Source organism: Phocoena sinus, chromosome 5 (assembly GCF_008692025.1).
Source record: "Phocoena sinus isolate mPhoSin1 chromosome 5, mPhoSin1.pri, whole genome shotgun sequence".
Lineage (NCBI taxonomy): Eukaryota > Metazoa > Chordata > Mammalia > Artiodactyla > Phocoenidae > Phocoena > Phocoena sinus.
In genome coordinates, this window is record NC_045767.1 from 122,578,487 (window position 1) to 122,603,240 (window position 24,754).

A 24,754-nucleotide genomic window follows, 5' to 3' on the forward strand; every position below is an offset into this window, starting at 1 on the left:
CCTTTTCTGCCTCATAATTTTAATTTCCAGATGTTCTCTCTCTCTAGTCTTCTGAATGTTCATTTTTATAGCTTCCTGTAATTGTGTGCATGCAAAATCTTAACATCCTTTTGAGGATATATATAGGTACATATTTTTAAAGGCATTTTCTATTCCCTGCCTGTCTGTTACCTCCAAATTGCTTATTTTCTTTTTATTCTTGAACTCATGGCAGCAAGCCTAGGGACTTGGAGTAGGGGGAGGGGATGGAGGGATCTAGTTATTTCCCGAACAACTTTCCCTGGATTCTTTTTAATTTACTCCCTTCCTTCACTCCCAGTTCTGAAAGGTGCTGCCAGGAATTCCATCTACATTCCAGTTCTTTTTTTTTCTGCTCTTCCCATGGTTGTGGGCTTTTTTTGGGGGGGGGGGTAAATTACTATAGTTTTAGTGGGGTTTTGAGAGGGAACAGAATTAAAACCATTTATTTTTTGAAACATTTGAGTGTCTATCATGTGCCATGCACTCTTGAGTGCTTAACCCACCTCTCTCTTAACCTAAGAGTTCCTGGATTACTGAATATAAAAGAAATAAAGAACTAACACTTATTACCACATTTTAAAAGTAACTTTTTGTTGCATTCTAGTGGTAGTTTTTTTAGTTTTTCTTCAGGCAAAAAACGCCAGGAATAATAAACCTAGCAAGTTCTTTGCAGCATTCATATACCCAAATGCCAGAGCCTTCAAGTGCCCAGGAATTATAAACCCTAACAGTTAGTTTGCAGGATTCATAAATAAAAGCAGTACAGCTCTGAGAACTACAGTGGAGGACTTTAATAAGTGAAGAATCACTTAATCACATAATTTGCTTTTGAAAGAGTTAATGTTGGAAAGATGTTAATTTTTCCTGAATTTTATGTGTAAATTCAGTATAAACTGAGTCAAAATGCCAGAATCTTTGCCAGTGGGGTGGGAAGCTACACTTTATTTTTTTGAATTTTTAAATTTAATTTATTTTTTTATACAGCAGGTTCTTATTGGGAAGCTACACTTTATGCTGGGGTTCTCAAGCTGGCCTTAGGGCTGCTTTTGTGTGGCCTGCTAGCTAAGATTTTTTTTTTTTTAATTTATTTTGGTTGCATTGGGTCATGGGCTTCCTCTAGTTGCAGCAGGTGGGGGCTACTCTTCATTGCTGTGCGCACACTTCTCATTGTGGTGGCTTCTCTTGTTTCGGAGCACAGGCTCTAGGCGCGTGGGCTTCAGTCATCGTGGCACGCGGGTTCAGTAGTTGTGGTTCGCAGGCTCTAGAGCGCAGGCTCAGTAGTTGCGGTGCACAGGCTTAGTTGCACCACGGCATTTTGGATTTTCCCGGACCAGGGATCGAACCAGTGTCCCTGCATTGGCAGGTGGATTCTTTTTTTTTTTTTTTTTTTTTTTGGCAGGTGGATTCTTAACCACTGTGCCACCAGGGATGTCCCAAGAATGGTTTTTATTTCAAAAAGTAAAACAAAACAATGAATAAGTGATAGAAGTTTACCAGCCTAAAATATTTTACTCTCTGGCCCTTTAGAGAAAAAGTTTGCAAGTTTATTTGAAAGAATAAACAAATGAGAATTAGCAGTAAATTTTTGAAAAGGAGGAGAAAAGGGGAATGGAGAATTTGCCTTACATGGAGAAAAAAACATTATTCAACAAAGGTAACTTATAAAAATGTGATATTGGTGCAAGTGGGAACTGACATCTTTGGAACAGACTGAACAGTCCAGGAGTAGAGTCTCTGTATATTTGGGCTTCAGTATAATTTTGTTACAATAAATTTGGAACGTTTAGGTCTGTATGAAGAAAAAATCTGCAATCCCAACAACATGTTCTCTGGTTAATATTTTGCTTTACTTGTTTGTGGATTCTTTTTTCTCACCATGACTCTCTTTGTGTCTATTTCTTTTCCTTTGACTTTTTTAGAGCCATTTTAGGTTCACTACAAAATAGAAAGGAGGGTACAAAGCGTTCTGATATACCTCCTGCCCCAACATCCACAGTGTCCTCCACAATCAACATTCCACACCAGAGGGGTACATTTGTTACACTGGATGAACCTACGTTGACATGTCATTATCACCCGAAGTCTGTACATTACATCACGACTCACTCTTGGTGTTGTATATTTTGTAGGTTTGGACACATGTGGAATAACACAGTTAGCATTATAGGTTTCATACAGAGTACTTTCACTGCCTAAAAATCTTCTGTCTGTTCATCCCTCTTCCTCCCTAACCCCCAGCAAGCACTAATCTTTTTGCTGTCCCTGTAGTTCTGTCTTTTCCAGAAATATAGTTCTTATCATATAGTTATCATACAGTCTATAGTTTCTTTTTTTTAAATATTTTATTTTTTATATATTTATTTTATTTTTCTATATATTTCTTTGGCTGTGTTGAGTCTTCGTTGCTGCCTGTGGGCTTTCTCTAGTTGTGGCGAGCGGGGGCCACTCTTCGTTGTGGTGCGCGGGCCTCTCATTGTGTTGGCTTCCCTTGTTGCAGAGCACGGGCTCTAGGCACGCGGGCTTCAGTAGTTGTGGCACGTGGACTCAGTAGTTGTGGTGCACAGGCTTAGTTGCTCCGTGGCATGTGGGATCTTCCCAGAGCAGGGCTCAAACCTGTGTCCCCTGCATTAGCAGGTGGATTCTTAACCACTGCCCCACCAGGGAAGCCCAGTAGATAGCCTCTTAAGCCTCCTTTCATTTAGTAATATGCATTTAAGATTCCTCCATGTCTTTTCACAGCTTGTTAGCTTATTTCTTAGTGCAGAATAATATTCCATTGTCTGGATGTACCACGTTTATTTGGGACTGGTTAAATTAAAAATAAAGTGCCCTCCCCCACAAAAGTAAAGTTCTCATTATTCAGTCCTGACATCTTTTTTCTGTTTTTATGTTAACATTTTTAAATGATTTTCCAAACATCACTTCTAGTGCCTATATTATAAACACCATGATTTATCTGTTACCTTTGGTCGTATTTTTTAATATATATATTGCCTTTAGTTTTCCTTCCTGATATAAAATATATAAAGCTTTTATTGTCCTGACAGTTCCTTTGAAGAAATCTCTTAAAAGTATAACTGGGTTAAAGAGTATAGAAGTTTTTATATTTGGAAGTTTGGATGGTTCATTAACTTAAGTGAAAGGATATAGTCATACTCTATAAACCTGGGGACATTTGAAACAGTGACTGTAGTACCTGGTTTTCTAATTTTTAAAGAAATATTGGTGGATTTCTTTTTTTTTTTTCTTTTGCGGTACGTGGGCCTCTCACTGTTGTGGTCTTTCCCATTGCGGAGCACAGGCTCTGGACGGGCCCAGCTGCTCTGCAGCATGTGGGATCTTCCCGGACCAGGGCACGAACCCGTGTCCCCAGCATCGGCAGGCGGACTCTCAACCACTGCGCCACCAGGGAAGCCCGGTTGATTTCTTTTGAAAAATGGTTTAAATACTTGGAGAATAAAAGGATAAATCTAATTTTTTTATTAAACCATAGTTTACATTGAAATTTTAACTTTTAACATTACAGAACTTTAAAAAAACTAACACATGGAATTTAAAAAGAATTAAACTGCTTATTTGTTTAGCTGACATGTTAAAATTGACTTTAAAAAATATTTATTTTTTTAATTGTTTGATTGCACCGGGTCTTAGTTGTGGCAGGTGGGCTCCTTAGTTGTGGCATGCAGACTCTTAGTTGCGGCATGCATGTGGGATCTAGTTCCCTGACCAGGGATTGAACCTGGGTCCCCTGCATTGGGAGCGTGGAGTTTTAACCACTGTGCCACAAGGGAAGTCCCTAAAATTGATTTTTTTAAACTAATATTTAACCAGTATCATTAAATTTTAGTTATGCTTTTCAAAGTTTTAAAAGGAATAAACTTTAAAAGAAGCAGCAGTTAAATTCTTTAAAATGTTTGCCTTTCAAATTGTAATTATAAATCTTTAAAGAATGAATGAAATAGAAATCATCATGTTACGGGAACCAGTATAATTTTGTGCAATGTAAATGTTTGTCCTAACATCATTTTAATGTTATTTTGAAGCACTAATTTTTACTTTTGTATAATGTTCAACTTATATAAATTTCTCCTTAGTTATTTAAGAAATGTGAATCTTCTGGTAGCCTTTGATTTAAGTAGTATTGACATTTAAATTTCATTGTTAACCTAATCATTCTTGATCATACATGTTTGTTATTTCTTATGTCTCTGTCACACTTCCTGAATTTGTAGTCTTGCCTTAAGCTACATTAAGATGTGCAGAGTAATTTGGTTGACAGATATTAGTGTTCCTTTAGGAATTAGTTTATTTTAAATGTAACAAGATGCCTACAAGTCTTTCTAGTTTTAAAATTATATTCTAGAAGATAAGAAATTCAAATGTGACCTATAGGAATTTTTTTATTAGGAGAATGTGGTTAAGTGTAATTTGCTGACTATCCAGAAATACAAATTTTTAGCTGTAGCATAGCAAATTTAACTCTGTTCACTTAAAAGCCTAGGGCTAGTCATCAGTTTTAGTCAGATAATTACTATTATTACTTAAATAATAAATTGAACAGCTATAAAATTTTGTAGTAATTTTTAGACACAACACAATTTGTGCAGATGGTCAAAGCTCTTCCCTCTGTACCTCAGCTTTCAATATTATTGTTTAGGTGTCATATTATATTAGTAAAAAGGAATGTTATAAAGTACTGTCTTGAATCGGAATTGATATATGGGATCTCACAGTCTTTACATGAAAAATAAATTCTCCATTTGAGCAGTGTTCTAAACTTAAAAGGTTTGTATTTTGCTGAATCTATATATGTTGTTTATCTACTTAGGCTTTTTGGTTTATGGCGCAAAGGTCACCAATTTGATCCTTTATTACAGACAAGGAAGAAGACCTGCAAAATCCACAGCTGCACTTTTCCTGATGAGTGATGCCAGATTAGCTGGTATTCCTTTACTATAGGTATATTTGAAAACTGACACTGAAAACAGTTGGTTTAATTATTTGTGATAATTTTCACTGTTTACACCAGATTTTTTTTTCATTCCTTACAAGGCAGGTGGTGAGGCTTTATTTGTTTTTGTGTACTAGTTAATTAATTATACTAATTTACATATGGGAGAGTGCTGGGAGAAATGTATCTTTACTAAAAAGAGACCTGGGAACTGAATGTTTGGATACTAAAAGGAAGAGTAAAGTATCCTGAAGTCTATTTACATATGTTGTATTAAAAAATAATCTTCTTAGAGTTAATTATTTGTATCCATAAAAGGTAGCCTTTATATATGCTTACCTGTATTTCTAAGATATTTTGATCTCATAGGCATTTAGTACACTGTCTTGCATAACATAAAATCAGTATAATCAATCATTGGTATTTACTTGCTTTTTCCCGTAGTAGTGGGATTGTGTGTGTGTGTTTGTGTGTGTGTGGGTTTGAAGAGTGAAGTGTACCATTCATGCCTTTCTTCTAATTTATTGGCAGTGGCATGCACTTAGAAGATAGTGAAAGTGTTGAGCCTGAGGCTGTGGTACAAAGCATAGTACATACTGTAGGGTTATGCTGCCTGGAAAGAGTACCTTGCTAACAATATATAATTTATTATCCAATTTGGGGCACTTGTCAGAGTGAACCAGGGTTTTAGTAATAATAATTATGCTGAAACGACAAACAGGTAAAATTTGGACACATAGTATCCCTAGCTATGAATCTTGACAGTCCTGCAATAAAATGTAGACTATAGATAAGACTTGTTAACTTCCCAGGGCTTAAATTTGAAGAGTGGAGAGAGTAGTAGTTTCACAGTATTGTGAAGATTGAATATACTGAATAATGTATATAAAAATATGCAGCCCGTTGCTTGTTAGTAAATGCTTAGTAAATGTTACCTATCAAGTAAAAATTCATAGTTTGGTAGAAGTGTGAGGATTGGTGTTAACCACTTTAAAAATCATAAAACACTACCATCTTTTCCTGTTCTTACTTTGCTAACCCTTCTGTTCATTTTTTCATATCTTTAATGCCTTCAGTTTACTGAAATGTTGGGTTAGTAACTGGTAGAGATAATTGTAGCTGCCTTGGCCATAATAGCATTTATATTTTTATTAAAGCCACAAATGGTCTTTGCCATTCAGCTAAAAAATAGTGAAGCAAGGAAGGGGAAATATAAGGAAGTGCTACTGGAGATGGGTTACCAATAATATTGTTATCTGTTATTTGGTACTATGGTGTTTTGCCCCACCAAACCATATATCTGTGAATGGCAGAATTGGGATTACAACCTGGGTAACATGGCTCCAGAGTGTGTAATCTAAACCAGTGTCTCTCATACTTCGGTAGAAAACTAGTTTGTTTTGTTTTTAAACAATTTCCAATCTAATGTTTTGTAAAATGATAACAATAGGATAAAGAGATGAAAAAAGGCATACAAAATGTAAGCCTGAATTTTATATTATTAGTTTGAACAGACATAAATATACTGTCAAATTACCATAAAATTTCTAAATGTTTACTTTCCATTTCTATACTTAACTTGGTTGTAGACTAGAACCTGCAGAAGGTCTGATTTTGAGTGCTTTAAACCATTTTTAGTGCCAGGGAACTATTGATATTTGTGTACTTTTTTGTTTTTGGCTGTGCCGTGCAGCTTGCCAGATCTCAGTTCTCCAACCAGGGATTGAACCCGGGTCAAGGCAGTGAAAGCCCAGAATCTTAACCACTAGGCCACCAGGGAGCTCCCAGTATTTGTGCATTTCAAATGAAGCCTTAGGTGATTGGTTGTCATGAGGGGAAGAGTCCTTATATTTCTACGAGAGATAGTTTGTGTGTTAGGGCCAAGGGTTGCTAAGAAATCTTGAATGTTCATAGCCATGGAAAAAGTACACCTTGGTTTTGGAATTTAAGCAGTGTAGATTTGAACATGGCTAGAAGGAATCTAAATTTTGTAGTCAGATTAGAGAAAACCCCACAGAACTGATGCTAGGTCCGGGAAATATCTAGCTTTATACTCTTAAGATTGTACCACATGGTTAATAATTGTGACTGATACATTTGCTGATTTTTGCAGAATGCAGTAAAACTGCTTGAAATTTTTTGCAGCTAATTGTTAGACTTGTCCCACCCTTGCTCGACTTTATTTCTTCCCCTTCAACTTTACTTTCTTCTATTGGTGTGACAGCTACTTAGCCCTGGGACCATGAAATTATATTGTACATTAAAAAATGTTTTTAAATTGAGATTCAGTTTATTTACAGCGTTTTGTTAGATTCTGGTGTACAGCACAGTGATTCAGTTTAATATATGTATGTATGTACTTCTCCATACTCTTTTCCATTATAGATTACTACAAGATATTAAATATAGTTCCCTGTGCTATACAGTAGGACCTTGTTGTTTATCTGTTTTATGTCTAGTAGTTTGTATTTGCTAATCGCAAGCTCTTAATTTATTCTCCCCATCCATACAATTTTATTTGAGTCTCATAAACTCAGCAAATCCAAAACCAGGTTTAATAACTTGTACTTAAACTGGTTGTCTCTTCTATTCCCTTACTTGTTATTTGTATTTAATCACTTTGACCTGTTAATTAGTGGCTTCCATTGCTTACATGTGGAAAGGTACAGTTTTAGCCTGACCTTTGAGGCCTTTTACAGTCTTGCTCCAGCCTACCATTCTAGCTCTATCTTTGGTTTCATGAACCCTCACTTTCAGACTCCCTGGTTCATTACTGTCTTCTAGGTAAAACACTGTACCATCTCATGGCTTTACTCGCCATTCTTCCCACTTGAAAAACAGTGGTTTTTCACTTGCAGATTGTTTTTTAGGTTAAAATTGTATTTGATTACTTTGAAAGTAGTCATAGTCTTTTTTTTTTTTAATCTTTTTCTCAATTCACTTTTTCAAAAAATATATTTATTTGTTTATTTTTGGCTGCATTGGGTCTTCATTGCTGTGCACAGGCTTTCTCTAGTTGTGGCAATCGGGGGCCTATTCTTTGTTGCGGTGTGCGGGCTTCTCCTTGTGGCTTGAGAGTAGCCATAGTCTTTTAAAGTAGCCTTTCCTGGTTTGGGTAATTTTCGAACCTAGAAGTATTGATAAAACATTGATATTTAAAAAGTAATTTCCAAAGAAAATTGCTTATGGGGGAGACCACCAAGCTGAGAGAGTAGGTAGAGGGATGTTGTGGGACTTTCCAGTAGAGAATTTTGTTTTTAAACTGGATGTAGGGAATTCCCTGGCGGTCCAGTGGTTAGGACTCTGCGATTTCACTGTGGAGGGCAGTGGTTCAATCCTTGGTTGGGGACTGAAATCCCGCAAGTCGCCTGGCGTGGCCAAAACAAAAAACAAAAAACTGAGTGTAAATTTAAAACTACTTTACTGTCTGCTTTGTAGGAAGCAACCATAAAAATGACAAGTTTGTAAAAAGTTCCCATATAATGTGATAACCTTGTTTATTGCTTCTTTGATGATCTCATATAATTAAAAAATATCTAATTAAATCCATTTTAAACATATCCCGTGAAAACACCTGTTAAGGGTTTTTAGGGAGAATTTTGTGAAGTTGGTGCTACAAGTATCCCATAGTACTCCTCTTCCGACCTGTTTTTTGGTGATCCTAAGTCTTAGATACCTAACTAGTTAAAGCCTTACAAAGAATTTTAAGAGGAGATATAATTTCAAAAATACTTTAATTTTATTTTTAAAGTCAATTTATATTAAAAGTACTTAGCAGGGCTTCCCTCGTGGCACAGTGGTTAATCCCTCGTGGCACAGTGGTTAAGAATCCTCCTGTCAGTGCAGGGGACACTGGTTCGAGCCTGGTCTGGGAAGATCCCACGTGCTGCGGAGCAACTAAGCCCATGTGTCACAACTGCTGAGCCTGTGCTCTAGAGCCCACAAGCCACAACTACTGAGCCTGTTTGCTACAACTACTGAAGCCCGCACACCTAGAGCCCGTGCTCCGCAACAACAGAAGCCCACTTGCCGCAACAAAGAGTAGCCCCCGCTCGCCGCAACTAGAGAAAGCCTGCGTGCAGCAACGAAGACTCAATGCAGCCAAAAATAAATAAATAAATATTTAGCAAATTAAGACAAATAATGAATAATTTGAACATCTATTATAGTTAATTGAGGTTTATGCTTAACTCGGGATTGACCTGAAAGTTTTGTTTTTTTGCCACACCGAGCGGTTTGCAGGACTTTAGCTCCCGGACCAGGGATTGAACCCAGGCCATAGCAATAAACGTGCCAAGTCCTAACCACTAGACTGTCAGAGAATTCCCCTTTCTAGCGTTCTTTTAAAAATGTATTTCATCATTCTTATTTGGCAATGTCCATAATTATAAGTCATTTTTGATCAAAGAATTTTATTTGTTTGGCTAAACCAGGTCTTAGTTGTGGCACACAGGATCTTTGATGCGGCGTGAGGGATTTTTCGTTGTGGCATGCGGGACCTAGTTCCTTGACTAGGGATTGAACCCAGGCCCCCTGCGTTGGGAGCGCGGAGTCTTAACCACTGGACCACCAGGGAAGTCCCTGATCGAATAATTTAATATAGCACGGCCATCATTCTGGATATTACTTCTCATTGTATATACTACCATGGATTCAAAAGGTATAGGGGGGCTTCCCTGGTGGCGCAGTGGTTGAGAGTCCACCTGCCAATGCAGGGGACGCGGGTTCGTGCCCCGGTCCGGGAAGATCCCACATGCCACGGAGCAGCTGGGCCCGTGAGCCATGACCGCTGAGCCTGCGCGTCCGGAGCCTGTGCTCCGCAACGGGAGAGGCCACAACAGCGAGAGGCCCGCGTACCGCAAAAAAAAAAAAAAAAAAGGTATAGGGGATTGGAATTTCCTCATAGAATAGACCACCCCCATAGAATTAATCTGAAAGTTTAAAATAACATCCTACATGGCTATTACTGTTTTGCTTTATCTAAGTTGAAAATAAGAAAAAAAGCATCCTGATTATTTCAGAGTTAAGAGATTTTAAACAAAAAAATAAAACAAGTTGAAAGAAATGACAGGAAATGATTTTATAATAAGACGTGTCTGAGTAGTCTCAAACAAAAATAATGTTTTCCTCTGCAATAATTTGCAACATAATTGCAGACTCAAGAAGCTTACAGAGTGGCAGACTTCTCAGGTTGTGCAGTGGTTAAGAATCCAGTGGTTAAGAATCTGCCTGTCAATGCAGGGAACACTGGTTCGAGCCCTGGTCTGGGAAGATCCCACATGCCGTGGAGCAACTAGGTCCGTGCACCACAACTACTGAGCCTGCGCTCTAGAGCCCACAAGCCACAACTGCTGAGCCCATGTGCCACAACTACTGAAGCCCATATGCCTAGAGCTCGTGCTCTGCAACAAGAGAAGCCACTGCAATGAGAAGCCTGCGCACCGCAATGAAGAGTAGCGCTCCGCTCACGGCAACTAGAGAAAAGTTCATGCGCAGCAGCGAAGACCCAACACAGCCAAAAATAAAATATAAATAATTTTTTTTTTAAAAGTTTACAGGGTGGGGACTTCTCTAGCAGTCCAGTGGTTAAGACTTTGCCTCCCAATGCAGGGGGTGCGGGTTTGATCCCTGGTCGGGGAGCTAAAATCCCACATGCCCCAGGGCAACTAAGCCCACATGCCACAGCTAGAGAGAAGCCCACACAGTGCAATGAAAGATCCTGCGTGCTGCAACTAAGACTCAATGCAGCCAAAAAATAAATATTAAGAAGTACATGCGTTAAAAAAATTTCTGTTGATTATGAATGGATTGTTGTGATAAGTATATGACCATAGCAAAATACGACCTGAGAAAATTTGTATTGAGAAAATATGCCCTTTTAATACATGATTTTTAATATTAATGTTTTCATAAGTAATTTCCATCATGAAAATGATTCTGAATCTTACTAGATTTGGTCTGTGCCATGTGAATGAGTATTTTTGTAGAGTATTTGAGTATTTTTTATTCTGTCATGGAAACAGTTGGCTATTAATCACCTTTGCTTTATTAAGAGGAATTAAGAAATTCAAATAAGTTTAAAAATTTAAACATCTATTAAACTGTAGATAATAATTTAAAAGGCCAAAAAAGATGGGAATTCTGGCAGTCCAGTGGTTAGGACTCTGCGCATGCCACTGCAGGGGGCACAAGTTCAATTCCTGCTTAGGGAACTAAGATCCCGCATGCCTCACAGTGTGGCCAAGGGAAAAAAAAAATCTAAAAAGGAAACATCAATACTACACTTATATTAAAAAAGGGCTTCAAATACTGAAAAGATTGTTTATGGTTAATAAACATTTTTTTCAGTGTTTTAGAGCATTTGTCTTAATCTAGCACATTTATATAATATTAAAAGCAAAGACTTTTTAAACTAGTATACTTACTCATACATCTACACAATCATTTAAAGATGAGTAGCTATATTTATTTTAGTTACAGGAAAAACCCCAAATTATATATTATTAATATAAAGGCTAATATTTCAGCTAACGTAGAATGTAAAATTCAAAGGAACGCTTTTTAAGGAAGTGAACATATTTTTTTCTGAGTTATTACCTGCTTTTAGTTCTTACATATCTAGAGACTTTTGATACCATCTAAGCTTTCCACCATTCTCCTAATGGTGAAAAGAGTAGAATAAGAGAAAAGAAAGGAAAGTACTAAAGGAGTTAGGAAGTGACATTTTGTACCCTATGAAACTTGTAATTACTCATACTGTGATTGTCTTTTACATGCTGCTGACGTAAAAGGTGTAAATAAGTGCTGTGAAAGTATGGTTTGTAATGAGGATTGTGAACTTATGAGTATGTTTTGCTTATCATTTGTCTTTTTTTTTTTTAAAGATGGTAGCCAATTCTTTTAAATTTTATTTATTTACTTTTTGGCTGCGTTGGGTTTTTGTTGCTGCGCGCAGACTTTCTCTAGTTGTGGTGAGCGGGGACTACTCTTCGTTGCAGTGCATGGGCTTCTCACTGCAGTGGCTTCTCTTGTTGCAGAGCATGGGCTCTAGGTGCGCAGGCTTCAGTAGTTGTGGCACATGGGCTCAGTAGTTGTGGCTCGCAGGCTCTAGAGCTCAGGCTCAGCAGTTGTGGTGCATGGACCTAGTTGCTTTGCGGCATGTGGGATCTTCCCGGACCAGGACTCGAACCTGTGTGGCCTGCATTGGCAGGCAGATTCTTAACCACTGTGCCACCAGGGAAGCCCTGTCTTTTAATTTAGGTAAATAAGAGAATTTGCAGTATTTCTTAAGTTTGGGAGGAAGAGTATCTTTTTTCTTTTTTGAGCACCTCACGAGGCATGTGGGATTCCAGTTCCCTGACCAGGGATCAAACCCGTGTCCTCTGCATTGGAAACTTGGAGTCCCAACCACTGAACCGCCAGAGATGTCCCAGGAAGAGTATCTTTTATTCACACATCCAACCTCACAAATCCATATATACCCAGTCCTTTGGTAGGACCATCATTATTATGTTAAACTACACAAGGCATCATTATTATTATTCCTTTAACCTGTTAATAGTTTTTCATATGTTTACCCACGCATTTACCTTTTCCAGTGATTTTCATTCTTTTTTGCACTTCCATTCTCTTATCTGGGAACTTTCCCCTCTAGCCTGAAACTTTCCTTTGGTGTTCCTCTTACTTTGGACCTTGGGTGTGAGAGTGTGTTTTTGTATGTGTCTGTGTGAGTCTGACTTGACTTCTCTATTTCTGAATGATATTTTTCCTAGGCACTGAATTCTTTTTTCTTTTTAAAAATATTTATTTATTTATTTGGCTGTGCCAGGTCTTAGTTGTGGCATGTGGGATCTTTGTTGTGGCGGGTGGGATCCTTAGTTGCAGCATTCGAAATCTTTTTTTTTTTTCTTTTTTTTTTAGAGAAAGAACAGTTTTATTTACGACACTGTTTATAGTCACCTTTCAGCATCTCAATATTCTAAGATAGTATATAATGATTTACATAATTTCTCTCTATGACATAATTTGCTTCAAAAATCTTGCTTCCAGAAGAAAATTCTTATTACTTAACATGAATCCCTATAATATTTATTGTAAAAATGCCAATTCTACTATTAATAATAGAGTAATAAAGTCAGTAATATGTCTGTGTAATAATATGCAGTGAATAACAGTTTATCTTGTCATCAACTTAATAAAGTCCAAATATTCCCAAAGCAGCAAGGATTTTGAGAATTACAGAGTCTGGACATCAATGCTTCCAATTACCCAGTTGTCCACTAGAAAGCTGGTACAAACTGGCACTAACATTTTTAAGTGACTTTTACATTTAAAAATATCAAAGAAAAAATATATGGTATTCCAAGCATTGTTCTTTATAATATTTCAACTTTTTGCATTGATTAAAATACAGTTTGAGACAGAGTAAAACTGTGTGCAACAATTTCCAGAAATACATATAGTATCCATACATATGAAAAGATCCACCTCAATAAAACAAAATAGTATTTAATATTTTCAAACATTCAGAAGCATATGAATGCATTAGAAAAGGTCTTTAAAAGCTACATAATAAAGCAGTAGTTAAATCAGGAGAGGGATCCTAGGTTTCAGTAAGGTCAAACGTGAGTTTTTAATTTCTGTTGATTTTTATTTTTTTTCAAAAATCAAATATATATATATTTTTAGACAGTAAACATCTATTTTTGCTTCTTTCCAATGATACACATTTGATCACTTTTTTTTTTAAAGAGCAGGTTCTTACTAGTCATCAGTTTTATACACATCAGTGTATACATGTCAATCCCAATCCCCCAATTCATCACACTGCCCCCCCCACCCCCCGCAGCTTTCCCCCCTTGCTGTCCATACATTTGTTCTCTACATCTGGTCTCAATTTCTGCCCTAAAAACTGGTTCATCTGTACGATTTTTCTAGGTTCCACATATATGTGTTAATATACGATATTTGTTTTTCTCTTTCTGACTTACTTTATTTTGTATGAAAGTCTCTAGATCCATCCACATCTCAACAAATGACCCAGTTTTGTTCCTTTTTATGGCTGAATAATATTCCATTGTATATATACCACATTTCCTTTATCCATTTGTCTGTCGATGGGCATTTAAGTTGCTTCCATGACCCGGCTATTGTAAATAGTGCTGCAGTGAACATTGGGGTGCATGTGTGTTTTTGAATTGTGGTTTTCTTTGAGTATATGCCCAGTAATGGGATTGCTGGATCTTATGGTAATTCTATTTTTAGTTTTTTAAGGAACCTCCATACTGTTGTCCATAGTGGCTGTATCAGTTTACATTCCCACCAACAGTGCAAGAGGGTTCCCTTTTCTCCACACCCTCTCTAGCATTTGTTGTTTGTAGATTTTCTGATGATGCCCATTCTAACTGGTGTGAGGTGATACCTCATTGTAGTTTTGATTTTACGTTTCTCTAATAATTAGTGATGTTGAGCAGTTTTTCATGTGCTTCTTGGCCCTCTGTATGTCTTCTTTGGAGAAATGTCTATTTAGGTCTTCTGCCCATTTTTGGATTGGGTTGTTTGTTTTTTTAATATTGAGCTGCATGAGCTGTTTCTATATTTTGGAGATTAATCCTTTGTCTGTTGATTCATTTACAAATATTTTCTCCCATTCTGAGGGTTGTCTTTTCATTTTGTTTATGGTTTCCTTTGCTGTGCAAAAGCTTTGAAGTTTCATTAGGTCCCATTTGTTTCTTTTTGTTTTTATTTCCATTACTCTAGGAGGTGGATCAAAAAAGATCTTGCTGTGATTTATGTCAGAGTGTTCTTCCTATGTTTTCCTCTAAGAGTTTTATAATGTCCGGTCTTCCATTTAAGTCTCGAATCCATTTTGAGTTTATTCTTGTGCATGGTGTTAGGGAGTGTTCTAATTTCATTCTTTTACATGTAGCTGTTCCGTTTTCCCAGCATCACTTATTGAAGAGACTGTCTTTTCTCCATTGTATATCCTTGCCTCCTTTGTCATAGGTTAGTTGACCATAGGTGCGTGGGCTTACCTCTGGGCTTTCTATCTTGTTCCACTGATCTGTGTTTCTGCTTTTGTGCCAGTACCATATTGTCTTGATTACTGTAGCTTTGTAGTATAGTCTGAAGTCAGGGAGTCTGATTCCTCCAGCACCGTTTTATTCCCTCAAGACTGCTTTGGCTATACGGGGTCTTTTGTGTCTCCATACAAATTTTAAGATTTTTTGTTCTAGCTCTGTAAAAAATGCCATTGGTAATTTGATAGGGATTGCGTTGAATCTGTAGGTTGCTTTGGGTAGTATAGTCATTTTCACAATATTGATTCTTGCAATCCAAGAACATGCTATATCTCCCCGTCTCTTGGTATCAACTTTAATTTCTTTCATCAGTGTCTTATAGTTCTATGCATACAGGTCTTTTGTCTCCCTAGGTAGGTTTATTCCTAGGTATTCTTTTTGTTGCAATAGTAAATGGGAGTGTTTCCTTAATTTCTCTTTCAGATTTTTCATCATTAGTGTATAGGAATGCAAGAGATTTCTGTGCATTAATTTTGTATCCTGAAGCTTTACCAAATGCATTGATTAGCTCTAGTAGTTTTCTGGTGGCATCTTTAGGGTTCTCTATGTATAGTATCACGTCATCTGCAAACAGTAACAGTTTTACTTCTTCTTTTCCAATTTGTATTCCTTTTATTTCTTTTTCTTCTCTGTTTGCAGAGGCTAGGACTTCCAAAACTATGTTGAATAATAGTGGTGAGAGTGGACATCCTTGTCTCATTCCTGATCTTAGAGGAAATGCTTTCAGTTTTTCACCATTGAGAATGATGTTTGCTATGGATTTGTCATATATGGCCTTTATTATGTTGAGATAGGTTCCCTTTATGCCCACTTTCTGGAGAGATTTTATCATAAATGGGTGTTGAAAGAAAGGTTTTTCTGCATCTATTGAGATGATATGGGTTTCATTCTTCAATTTGTTAATATGGTGTATCACATTGTTGATTTGCGTATATTGAAGAATCCTTGCATCCCTGGGATAAATCCCACTTGATCATGGTGTATGATCCTTTTAATGTGGTGTTGGATTCTCTTTGCTAGTATTTTGTTGAGGATTTTTACATCTGTATTCATCAGTGATATTGGTCTGTAATTTTCTTCTTTTATAGTGTCTTTGTCTCGTTTTGGTATCAGGGTGATGGTGGCCTCATAGAATGAGTTTGGGAGTGTTCCTTCCTCTGCAATTTTTTGGAAGAGTTTGAAAAGGATGGGTGTTAGGTCTTCTCTAAATGTTTGATAGAATTCACCTGTGAAGCCATCTGGTCCTGGGCTTTTGTTTGTTGGAGGATTTTGAATCACAGTTTCAATTTCATTACTTGTGATTGGTCTGTTCATATTTTCTATTTCTTCCTGGTTCAGTCTTGGAAGGTTATACCTTTCTAAGTGTTTGTCTGTTTCTTCCAGGTTGTCCATTTTATTGGCATAGAGTTGCTTGTACTAGTCTCTTAGGATGCTTTGTATTTCTGCGGTGTCTGTTGTCACTTCTCCTTTTTCATTTCTAATTTTATTGATTTGAGTCATCTCGCTCTTTTTCTTGATGAGTCTGGCTAATGGTTTATCAATTTTGTGTATCTTCTCAAAGAACCAGCTTTTAGTTTTATTGTTCTTTGCTATTGTTTTCTTTGTTTCTATTTCATTTATTTCTGCTCTGATCTTCATGATGTCTTTCCTTCTTCTAATTTTGGCTTTTGTTTATTCTTCTTTTTCTAATTACTTTAGGTGTAAGGTTAGATTATTTATTTGAGATTTTTCTTATTTCTTGAGGTAGGCTTGTATAGCTATAAACTTCCCACTTAGAACTGCTTTTGCTGCATCCCATAGGTTTTGGATGGTCGTGTTTTCATTGCAATTTGTCTCTAGGTATTTTTTGATTTCCTCTTTGAGTTTTTCGGTGATCTCTTGGTTATTTAGTAATGTTTAGTCTCCATGTGTTTATGTTTTTTATGGTTTTTTCCATGTCATTGATTTCTAATCTCTTAGCTGTGTCATGTGGGATCTAGTTCCCTGAACCCAGATTGAACCCGGGACCCTTGCATTGGGAGTGCAGAGTCTTAGCCACTGGACCACCAGGGAAGTCCCCTCCTAGGCACTGAATTCAGTGTTGACAGTTTTTTCCCTTCAGCACAAGGATGTTATTCTGTTGTCTGATGGTTTCCATAATTTCTTTTGAGAAGTTAGCAGTTATTGTTCCTTTGAAAGTAATGTGTATGTGTCTTTTTAAAATTTTTCTTCCTAACTGCTTTTAATATTGCCTCCTTTAGTTTTCAGTAGTTTGAGTCTAATTTGCCCAGGTGTAGTTTTTTGGTTTTTTGTTTGTTTGTTTTGTTCTTTTTGTGGTGGACCATTTTTCAAGTCTTTATTGAATTTGTTACAATACTGCTGCTTTTTTTTTTATGTTTTGGTTTCTTGGCTATGAGACATGTGGGATCTTAGCTCCCTGACCAGCGTTTGAACCGGCACCCCCTACATTGGAAGGCGAAGTCCTAACCACTGGACCGCCAGGGAAATCCCCCAGGTGTAGTTTTGTTTGTATTTATACTGCTTGGAGTTGCCTCAGTTTTTAAATCTGACTTGAGTCCCTCATGTAATTTGGTAAATTTTGGTTATTCTTTCTTTCTGTATTCCTTCTGTCCCATTCTCTTATCTTGTCCTTGAACTTTTTAACCATCTTGACATTTCTTACTATCTGTTTTCCCCTCCTCTGTGATTATTTGAATGTTTTCTATTGACCTGTCTTTGAAGTTCACCAGTCCTACATTCTGCTGAGTCGAGTTTCTTGTTTATTCAATAAGCTCTCAATTTCATACATTGTAGTTGGCAGTTCATTAGTGTCTATTTGATTCTTTTTAAAAATTGATTTCAATTCCCTTTTCAAATACTCCTGTTTTTTCTATCCTTTTTCCACATCTTCTGTTTTATTTATTTATTTGTTTGTTTGTTCATTTGTTTATATTTTTGGCCATACCATGCGGCTTGTGGGATCTTAGTTCCCTGACCAGGGAATGGACCCAGCCCTGGCAGTTAAAGCACCAAGTCTTAACCACTGGACCACCAGGGAATTCCCTCCATCTTCTATTTTACCATAGTAGTCATAGTTATTAAGACTTTATCTGCTAACTCAGTTATCTGGATCATGTATCTGTTATCTGGATGTCTTTCTATGGACAGTTTAATCTCTTGATCATTAGTTGCTATAAAAAATTTTCTTTGCATGTCTAATAATGTTTGATGGTTTGCTAGGTATTGTAGATAATATTCATAGAGGCTCACACTTCTGTTATTTTCCTCCAGAGTATAGAGTCTGGTTCTTGGGAGCAGTTAATTGATTTATCAGTAGATTACCTTGATCCTGTCACGGATTAGTTTTAGGATTTGTTAGGCATATGTATTTCACTTGATACCTAGGACATGGCCTTTCTAGGATTTCATCTGAAAGTTGAGGATTTTCAACCATCCACTCTGGCTGGGTCTGAATTAGTCTTCCTGATGCTGTTCAGGCTCTGAAGTCTTGGCTCAGCTGTTCCCTGCTAGACTACCCGGAGTTGCATTCCGAACATCTCAGTTTAGGAGTCACAGCCAAGGACTTCAGGGATTTTTACATAGATTTTTGAGGCTCACTCCTCTGCAGCTCACTTTTCTCTGGTACCCTGTCCCCCAAACCCCCTGCCTTATCAGTCCCTAACTGTTGGCTGTTTTCTCTGTTCACTCGGACTACCTCTGTCTGGAGACCATCACTAATTTTAAGCTAGTAGAGTAAGGAATGGCATTTGGTAATGATCATCTATGTGACGATGTAAATTGATTGTGATGAGGAAATCCTGGTAAAAATGATTGGTGCTCTGGTGCTATTAAGGCATTGGCTACTCTGTGTAAATTTTATGGCCTTAACTACTCTATGTAAACATTTACATTTATTCAGTTAAGTAATCAAGCCTGTAAGTTCTTATCGGTGTAGCGTTGTGATCATTGGCATTACAGTTGTGAGCAAAATCAAGATAAAGCCCTTGCTATGAGTGACTTCATAGGCTAGTAAAAAGTACTTACTGGAGGTGTCTTGTTGATAAGAAAAATGTATTTTATTTTGTAAAATGTGTATCACCTGTCCCTGAAGTCTTTTTTTTGGATCATACATCTCTGATTTACAGAATGTTGTTAATGTGAACATATATCTGTATTGGTTTGCTAGTTGGATTTAAATCTGATATCCAAACCCTTGTTGCAGTGCCCTCCTTTTTTGTATCAGCTTTTGTTTCAGCTTCTGGTCCCTTTTCTTAGCTATCTGTTGATACCAATTTACAGTAGGGTGAAGAGTTACATGGATTAGTGTGGAGAACACTTATTATTCCCAGCCTCCCTTTTTCCCTGACATTTTTAGATGACAATTATGTCTAGCCTAGAAGAATTTAAGTTCAAGCCAATGTCCAGCTTTTTTGCTTAGGGCCAATTGAAAATGACAGAAGTTGCTGAACTTTGTCACCATATATAATAACAGTGTAACATGAAAGCAAGGACCTGTGTAGTATTGCCTTGATCACTTTATAAAGATTTTTGTGTTTGTGTCATTGTGATATAGTTAATATACTCTCCAAACTTTAGTTGTATCTCCCCCACTCCCACTATGCACTGTTTAGTATGTTAAGAAAGGTACTTGATTTTCCCAACTTTTTTCCATGGTCTCTAGCAATCTTATATTAAAATGTGTAAGTGGAAGGTAACAATATACAAAATTATTATTATTATGTTTTTAAATTTGAGAAACCTTTTGCTCATAATGAAGAGATGCTAGAATGAAGAGTCTGGTGCTTAGAGTTTGATCTGTGGTCTATTTTATCCAGTGCTTCTGCTGTTAATTCATTCTCCTTAGAAAAAATATGGACAATATTGGTTCAGATTTATTTAGAGTATTGCTGTCGTAGGAATTAATTTTTCACAGCATTGTGAATTAACTATATTTCAATAAAAATTTAAAAATAAAGAAATTTCTTAATGTTATTTCTTCATGTTAAGAAGTTCATAATGTTTAATTATTTTCCACTAGGAAACCACCCCTACTCCTAATCCCCCACCTACAGAAGAAGAGAAAACAGAATCTAATCAGGAGGTTGCTAACCCAGAGCACTATATTAAACATCCTTTACAGAACAGGTAAGCTTTCTGACACATAGGTGTTCTGACTTAGGCCGCAAGGTAAATGGTGAATGGGACAGGTTTGGAGGGAAAAGTTAGATGAGACTAGTTTTAGATAGGTGAAGGATTCCATTTTCATTTGGATGACCCATGTCTAGCAAGCAGTTTTATGTGTGAATCTTGCACTCAGATAGTAGAACTTTGAAAGAGTGGTTTGAAATTCATTGGTAATTGATGGTAATTGAAACCACAGTAGTAAATGAGTTCTCACAACAGAGGCTTGGAATATTAGCACATAGGTGATTTTTCTTTTTTCTTTTTTTTGCGTACGCGGGCGTCTCACTGCTGTGGCCTCTCCCACTGCGGAGCGCAGGCTCCGGACGCGCAGGCTCAGCGGCCATGGCTCACGGGCCCAGCCACTCTGTGGCATGTGGGATCTTCCCGGACCGGGGTACGAACCCACGTCCCCTGCATCAGCAGGCGGACTCTCAACCACTGCGCCACCAGGGAAGCCCATAGGTGATATTTTTGAGTAAGAATGCCTATGAAGAGAACAGTCTTGTGGTTGCCAAGTGGGAGGGGTGTGGGGGAGGGGTGGGCTGGGAGTTTGGGATTAGCAGATGCAAACTGGTGCATCTAGAATGGATAAACAGCAAGGTCCTACTGTATAGCACAGGGAACTATGTTCAATATCCAGTGATAAACCATAATGGAAAAGAATATGAAAAAGGATATATGTATATGTATAACTGAGTCACTTTGCTGTATAGCTGACATTAACATAACATTGTAAATCAACTGTACTTCAGTAAAATTTTTAAAAAAAGAATGCCTTTGAAGGGTATAGACATATAAACTGTATAAACTAGGAAAGAGTGCTTGGTCATGGAAACCAAGCAGATGGTTTATTTTAAAGACAAGATAAGCATATTTGCCACAGAAAGGCCAAATGTTCATTGGATTGAACAATAAGTCCTTGCTAACATTGGAGAAAGTTTAGTAGATCAGGTAATGGAAGAAGATTGGCATAGTTTGAAGAGTGAATAGAAAGTATACAAATGTATAGAGCAGGAATAGGCAATTTGAAGTTGGTCTGTGAAGGAGAAAAGAGAGCTAGGGGATGTGGAGGCTGGAGATTGGTTGGTTGTATTTAAGAGAAGTTAGGTGAGGAAAAGAGGAGTGTTTAGGATGAGTTAAGTTTTCATAGTTACTGTGTAGTAGTTTAATAGTTCAGTATATGGTTTTTCCTATCTCTACCCTACCACTTCCCAGTATGTTTGTGTTTTTTACTTGATTGTCTTTCTGGCTTACATGATGAAAATTAACACATTCCCTGAGAGCTGATGGTGGGAAGAAAATGGCAACTCAGAAACATTGTAAGAATCTGGAGGAAAGTAAATTGGAATTAACTTTTGAGGATCTTTAATTCCTTTCATTAAAGGAGTTAACTTCTGAGGATCTTCAGTTCCTTTCATTCTCCCCACTCCCAGGCCTTTTACTCTCTTTACCTTAAAGATCCCATGGGACTGTCTATAATTTAGTTTCATTTATCTGAAAAATGTGTCGTCCCTTTATTTTTTATCATTTCTTCGTTATCATGGTAGACCTATTGAAATAATAGTCCAAATACATTCAGTAGTTTTTTTCATAGGAGACCTGTGGTTCAGCAGTTCTCTAGACAATGGGAATTGTCAGCCCATGAGTGAGATGTCAAAGGTCAAATAGTCCATAAAGGGTAAAAATTCTTCCTCAGGAAAGCATTGTGCCAAAGATAATAGTTGAACAGTTGATTAGTGGCAATTTCATTTAGCTAACCTAGCAGCAGTACCCAAACTTTTAAAGTATGTTTTTTCATCTTTTCAGTGGTATATAAAAAGCTAGCTCTGTCTTCTGACTGTGAACACAGTTCTTAGTGTTGCTGTTTTGTGGGGAGAAGTAATCAAGGCATGTATCCCTCATAGCTTAAGTGAAATCTGAGAAGAGATTCCTGTCCTATCAGTGAACAAACTGATTAAATCCTAAAATGAAGTTTGTGAAGATTTCAATTTCTCTTATCAATTCTATTTCTTGTGTAAAATAGTATCATATGGAAAACTATTTTAAGACATTTTTGGTTCCAATTTTGGTAGTTTCTTCATTATTTACTACTTGTAAATATTGCAGAATTATGTTTTCTTTTTTAAAAAACCACTGTATTATTATAAGAAAGATTAAATTATTGGGGTACAAAGTATATAAAGTAAAAGTTCTCCTCTTTTTTCTGATACCTTCTTCCCCATTTTGCTTTTCTCCATTCCCCAGAATAGTCAGTGTTAAAAATTTCGTTTGTATTTTTCCAAAACCTTTCAATATGCGTATATATACTTTTTTTATATAGATGGCCATACTGTTGAGTTTTTTTGTTTGTATATGCAGGTTTTGACTCATTATTTTAAACCACTGCCTTGTATTAAATGAATATATAGTCACGTATTTTATCAGGCTTACATTAATGTGTATATAGATTTTTTTTCTATTTACAAACAGTGCTATAAAGTATACACCCTTATATATTTTTTTGCAGTTGTGTGAATATATATAGGGTAAAATTTCAGAGTTCTTAGGTTAAAGACTACCTTTTAACTACCTTTGTAGAGATTGCCAAATTATCCTCCTTTATCAGCTTATTAGACTCTTAACAGTTTGTTACTGGTTTCTACATCCTTGGCAACACCATCAATCTTAAATTTAATTGCCTGTCAGATTGGTTCTAGTTTGATTTGTGAAAACAGTGTCTTATTGTTTTAAATTTGCATTTCTTTTATTGAAATTTCAAAACATTTCTGTTGAAAACAATCGCTTATTTGTGTTTTTACCTGTGAGCAGTCTGTTCAGTTCTTTTGTCTATTATTTTCTTTTGGGTTATCTTCCCAAGTTTATTTCCAAGCATTGTGTATTAGGGATGTTCACCCATTCAAGGGGGGGATTAGGTTGAAAATGCATTTCCAAATCATTTGTCTTTCAACATTGTCTAAGGAGTTATGTTATTTTAGAGGTTTTTGATTTTCATGTAATCAAATACCAGCTTTCTTCCATGGTTTCTGGGTTTCATGTCAGTCTTAGGAGAATTTTACTCACACAATTATCCTATTTAATAGCTGCCTAGCAGTCTCTTGCATGTATTATATTATTTATACTTTATTTAAATCTTAACTTCTTTGGGCTCATGACCCCTTTACATTCTTAAAAATTATTGAGGATTCCACAGTGCTTTTGTTATGTAGATTTTTATCTATTTTCATTTGCTATATTAGAAAATAAATGTTTTAAAATGTAAAATTATGTATGTACTTAACCCATTGCATGTTAATGTAAAAATAATTTTTATGAAAAAAATTTATTCAAAATAAAAAATACGTAGTGGAAGAATACATAAAAAATACATAGTGGGAAGTATTTTTGTAAATCTTTTTAAGTGCCTGACTTAATAGAAGTCAGCTGGATTTTCATAGTTGCTTCTGCATTGTCTTTGGAGATAATTTGTTTCAGAGAAAGTATGAGAATAAAATACAGCCTCAGACAGGTACATGGTTGGAAAAGGGAGGAGAAATTTTAATAGCCTTTTAAAATAATTATGACTGTCTCCTTCCTTTGATGCTAGGTTTCTTATATGTTAGTTGCATTGTAGAATCTGAAACCATATCCAAGAGCTTTTTCTACTCTGTTACATTAAAATCCATTGGTCTATCTTGCATTTGGAATGTATCCTTCACCCATGCACGCCTCTGGTCATTTGGATAATATTGGTTCAGTGAGTTTGCAGATCTTCCAAATATTGGCACTTTTCATTATATGATATCAAAACAATAACATTAATTATTATCACTACCTAAACTCATCAGAAATATCGTCAAGTGTCATTAAGTTGTTAAGTGCACAGTGACACATGCTTTCCAAAATTCTGATTTTCTCCTGAAAGCTCAAATTTTAGCAGCTGGCTCAGTCTGTTCATTTTTCAAGAAATAATCATGGTTGATCAGCCAGTCTTCTTCCAAGTAAAAGTGGTGTTCTTTGAAAAAAGTAACTAGTTCACCTCACAACTCAATTGCCTAAGCATTGTATTGATATTTGGTATGCAGAAATATTTTTTGTGCAGAAAAAGACGTGTACACAGATTGAAATTTAATGAAACCAGTAGTTTTTACTGCTGGTTTCCATTCAGTGGCATTCTTAACTGAAACTGACATTATTACTGTGAGAGTTGGTGATAATAAAGGATACAGTGACTACTAGTACAAATTGGTGCCACTGTATAATTCTTGCTGTGTACGGCACCAGTAGGTTTACCAACCGTTGCTTTTGCATCATCAGTGCAAATATCAACACAGTGAAAAATAAAATGTCTTAGCATTTTTATGAAATAGTTTTTACTCATCAGCACTCCTTGAAAGGGCCTTAGGATCCCGTAGGGGCCTGTAAACCACATTTTGAGAACTGTTGGTAGGCACTTAAGATGTTTCCAAAATTTTCCAAAATTAAGAACATTCCTGTACAAACATTTTTGCTTAGTTATCCAATTATTTTCTTAGGATATATCTTTATATGTTTAATGGCTGAA

General features: G+C 36.5%; 1 protein-coding gene across 1 annotated transcript in view; it reads left to right on the top strand.

Moving 5' to 3' along the window:
- Positions 1–24,754, top strand: part of EIF4E (eukaryotic translation initiation factor 4E) — a 47,839-nt gene that overhangs the window by 11,871 nt on the left and 11,214 nt on the right. Inside the window, exon 2 of the mRNA XM_032633029.1 lies at positions 20,069–20,175. Within this exon, the coding sequence (XP_032488920.1) occupies positions 20,069–20,175 (107 nt within the window). The remainder of the gene's footprint in view (positions 1–20,068; positions 20,176–24,754) is intronic.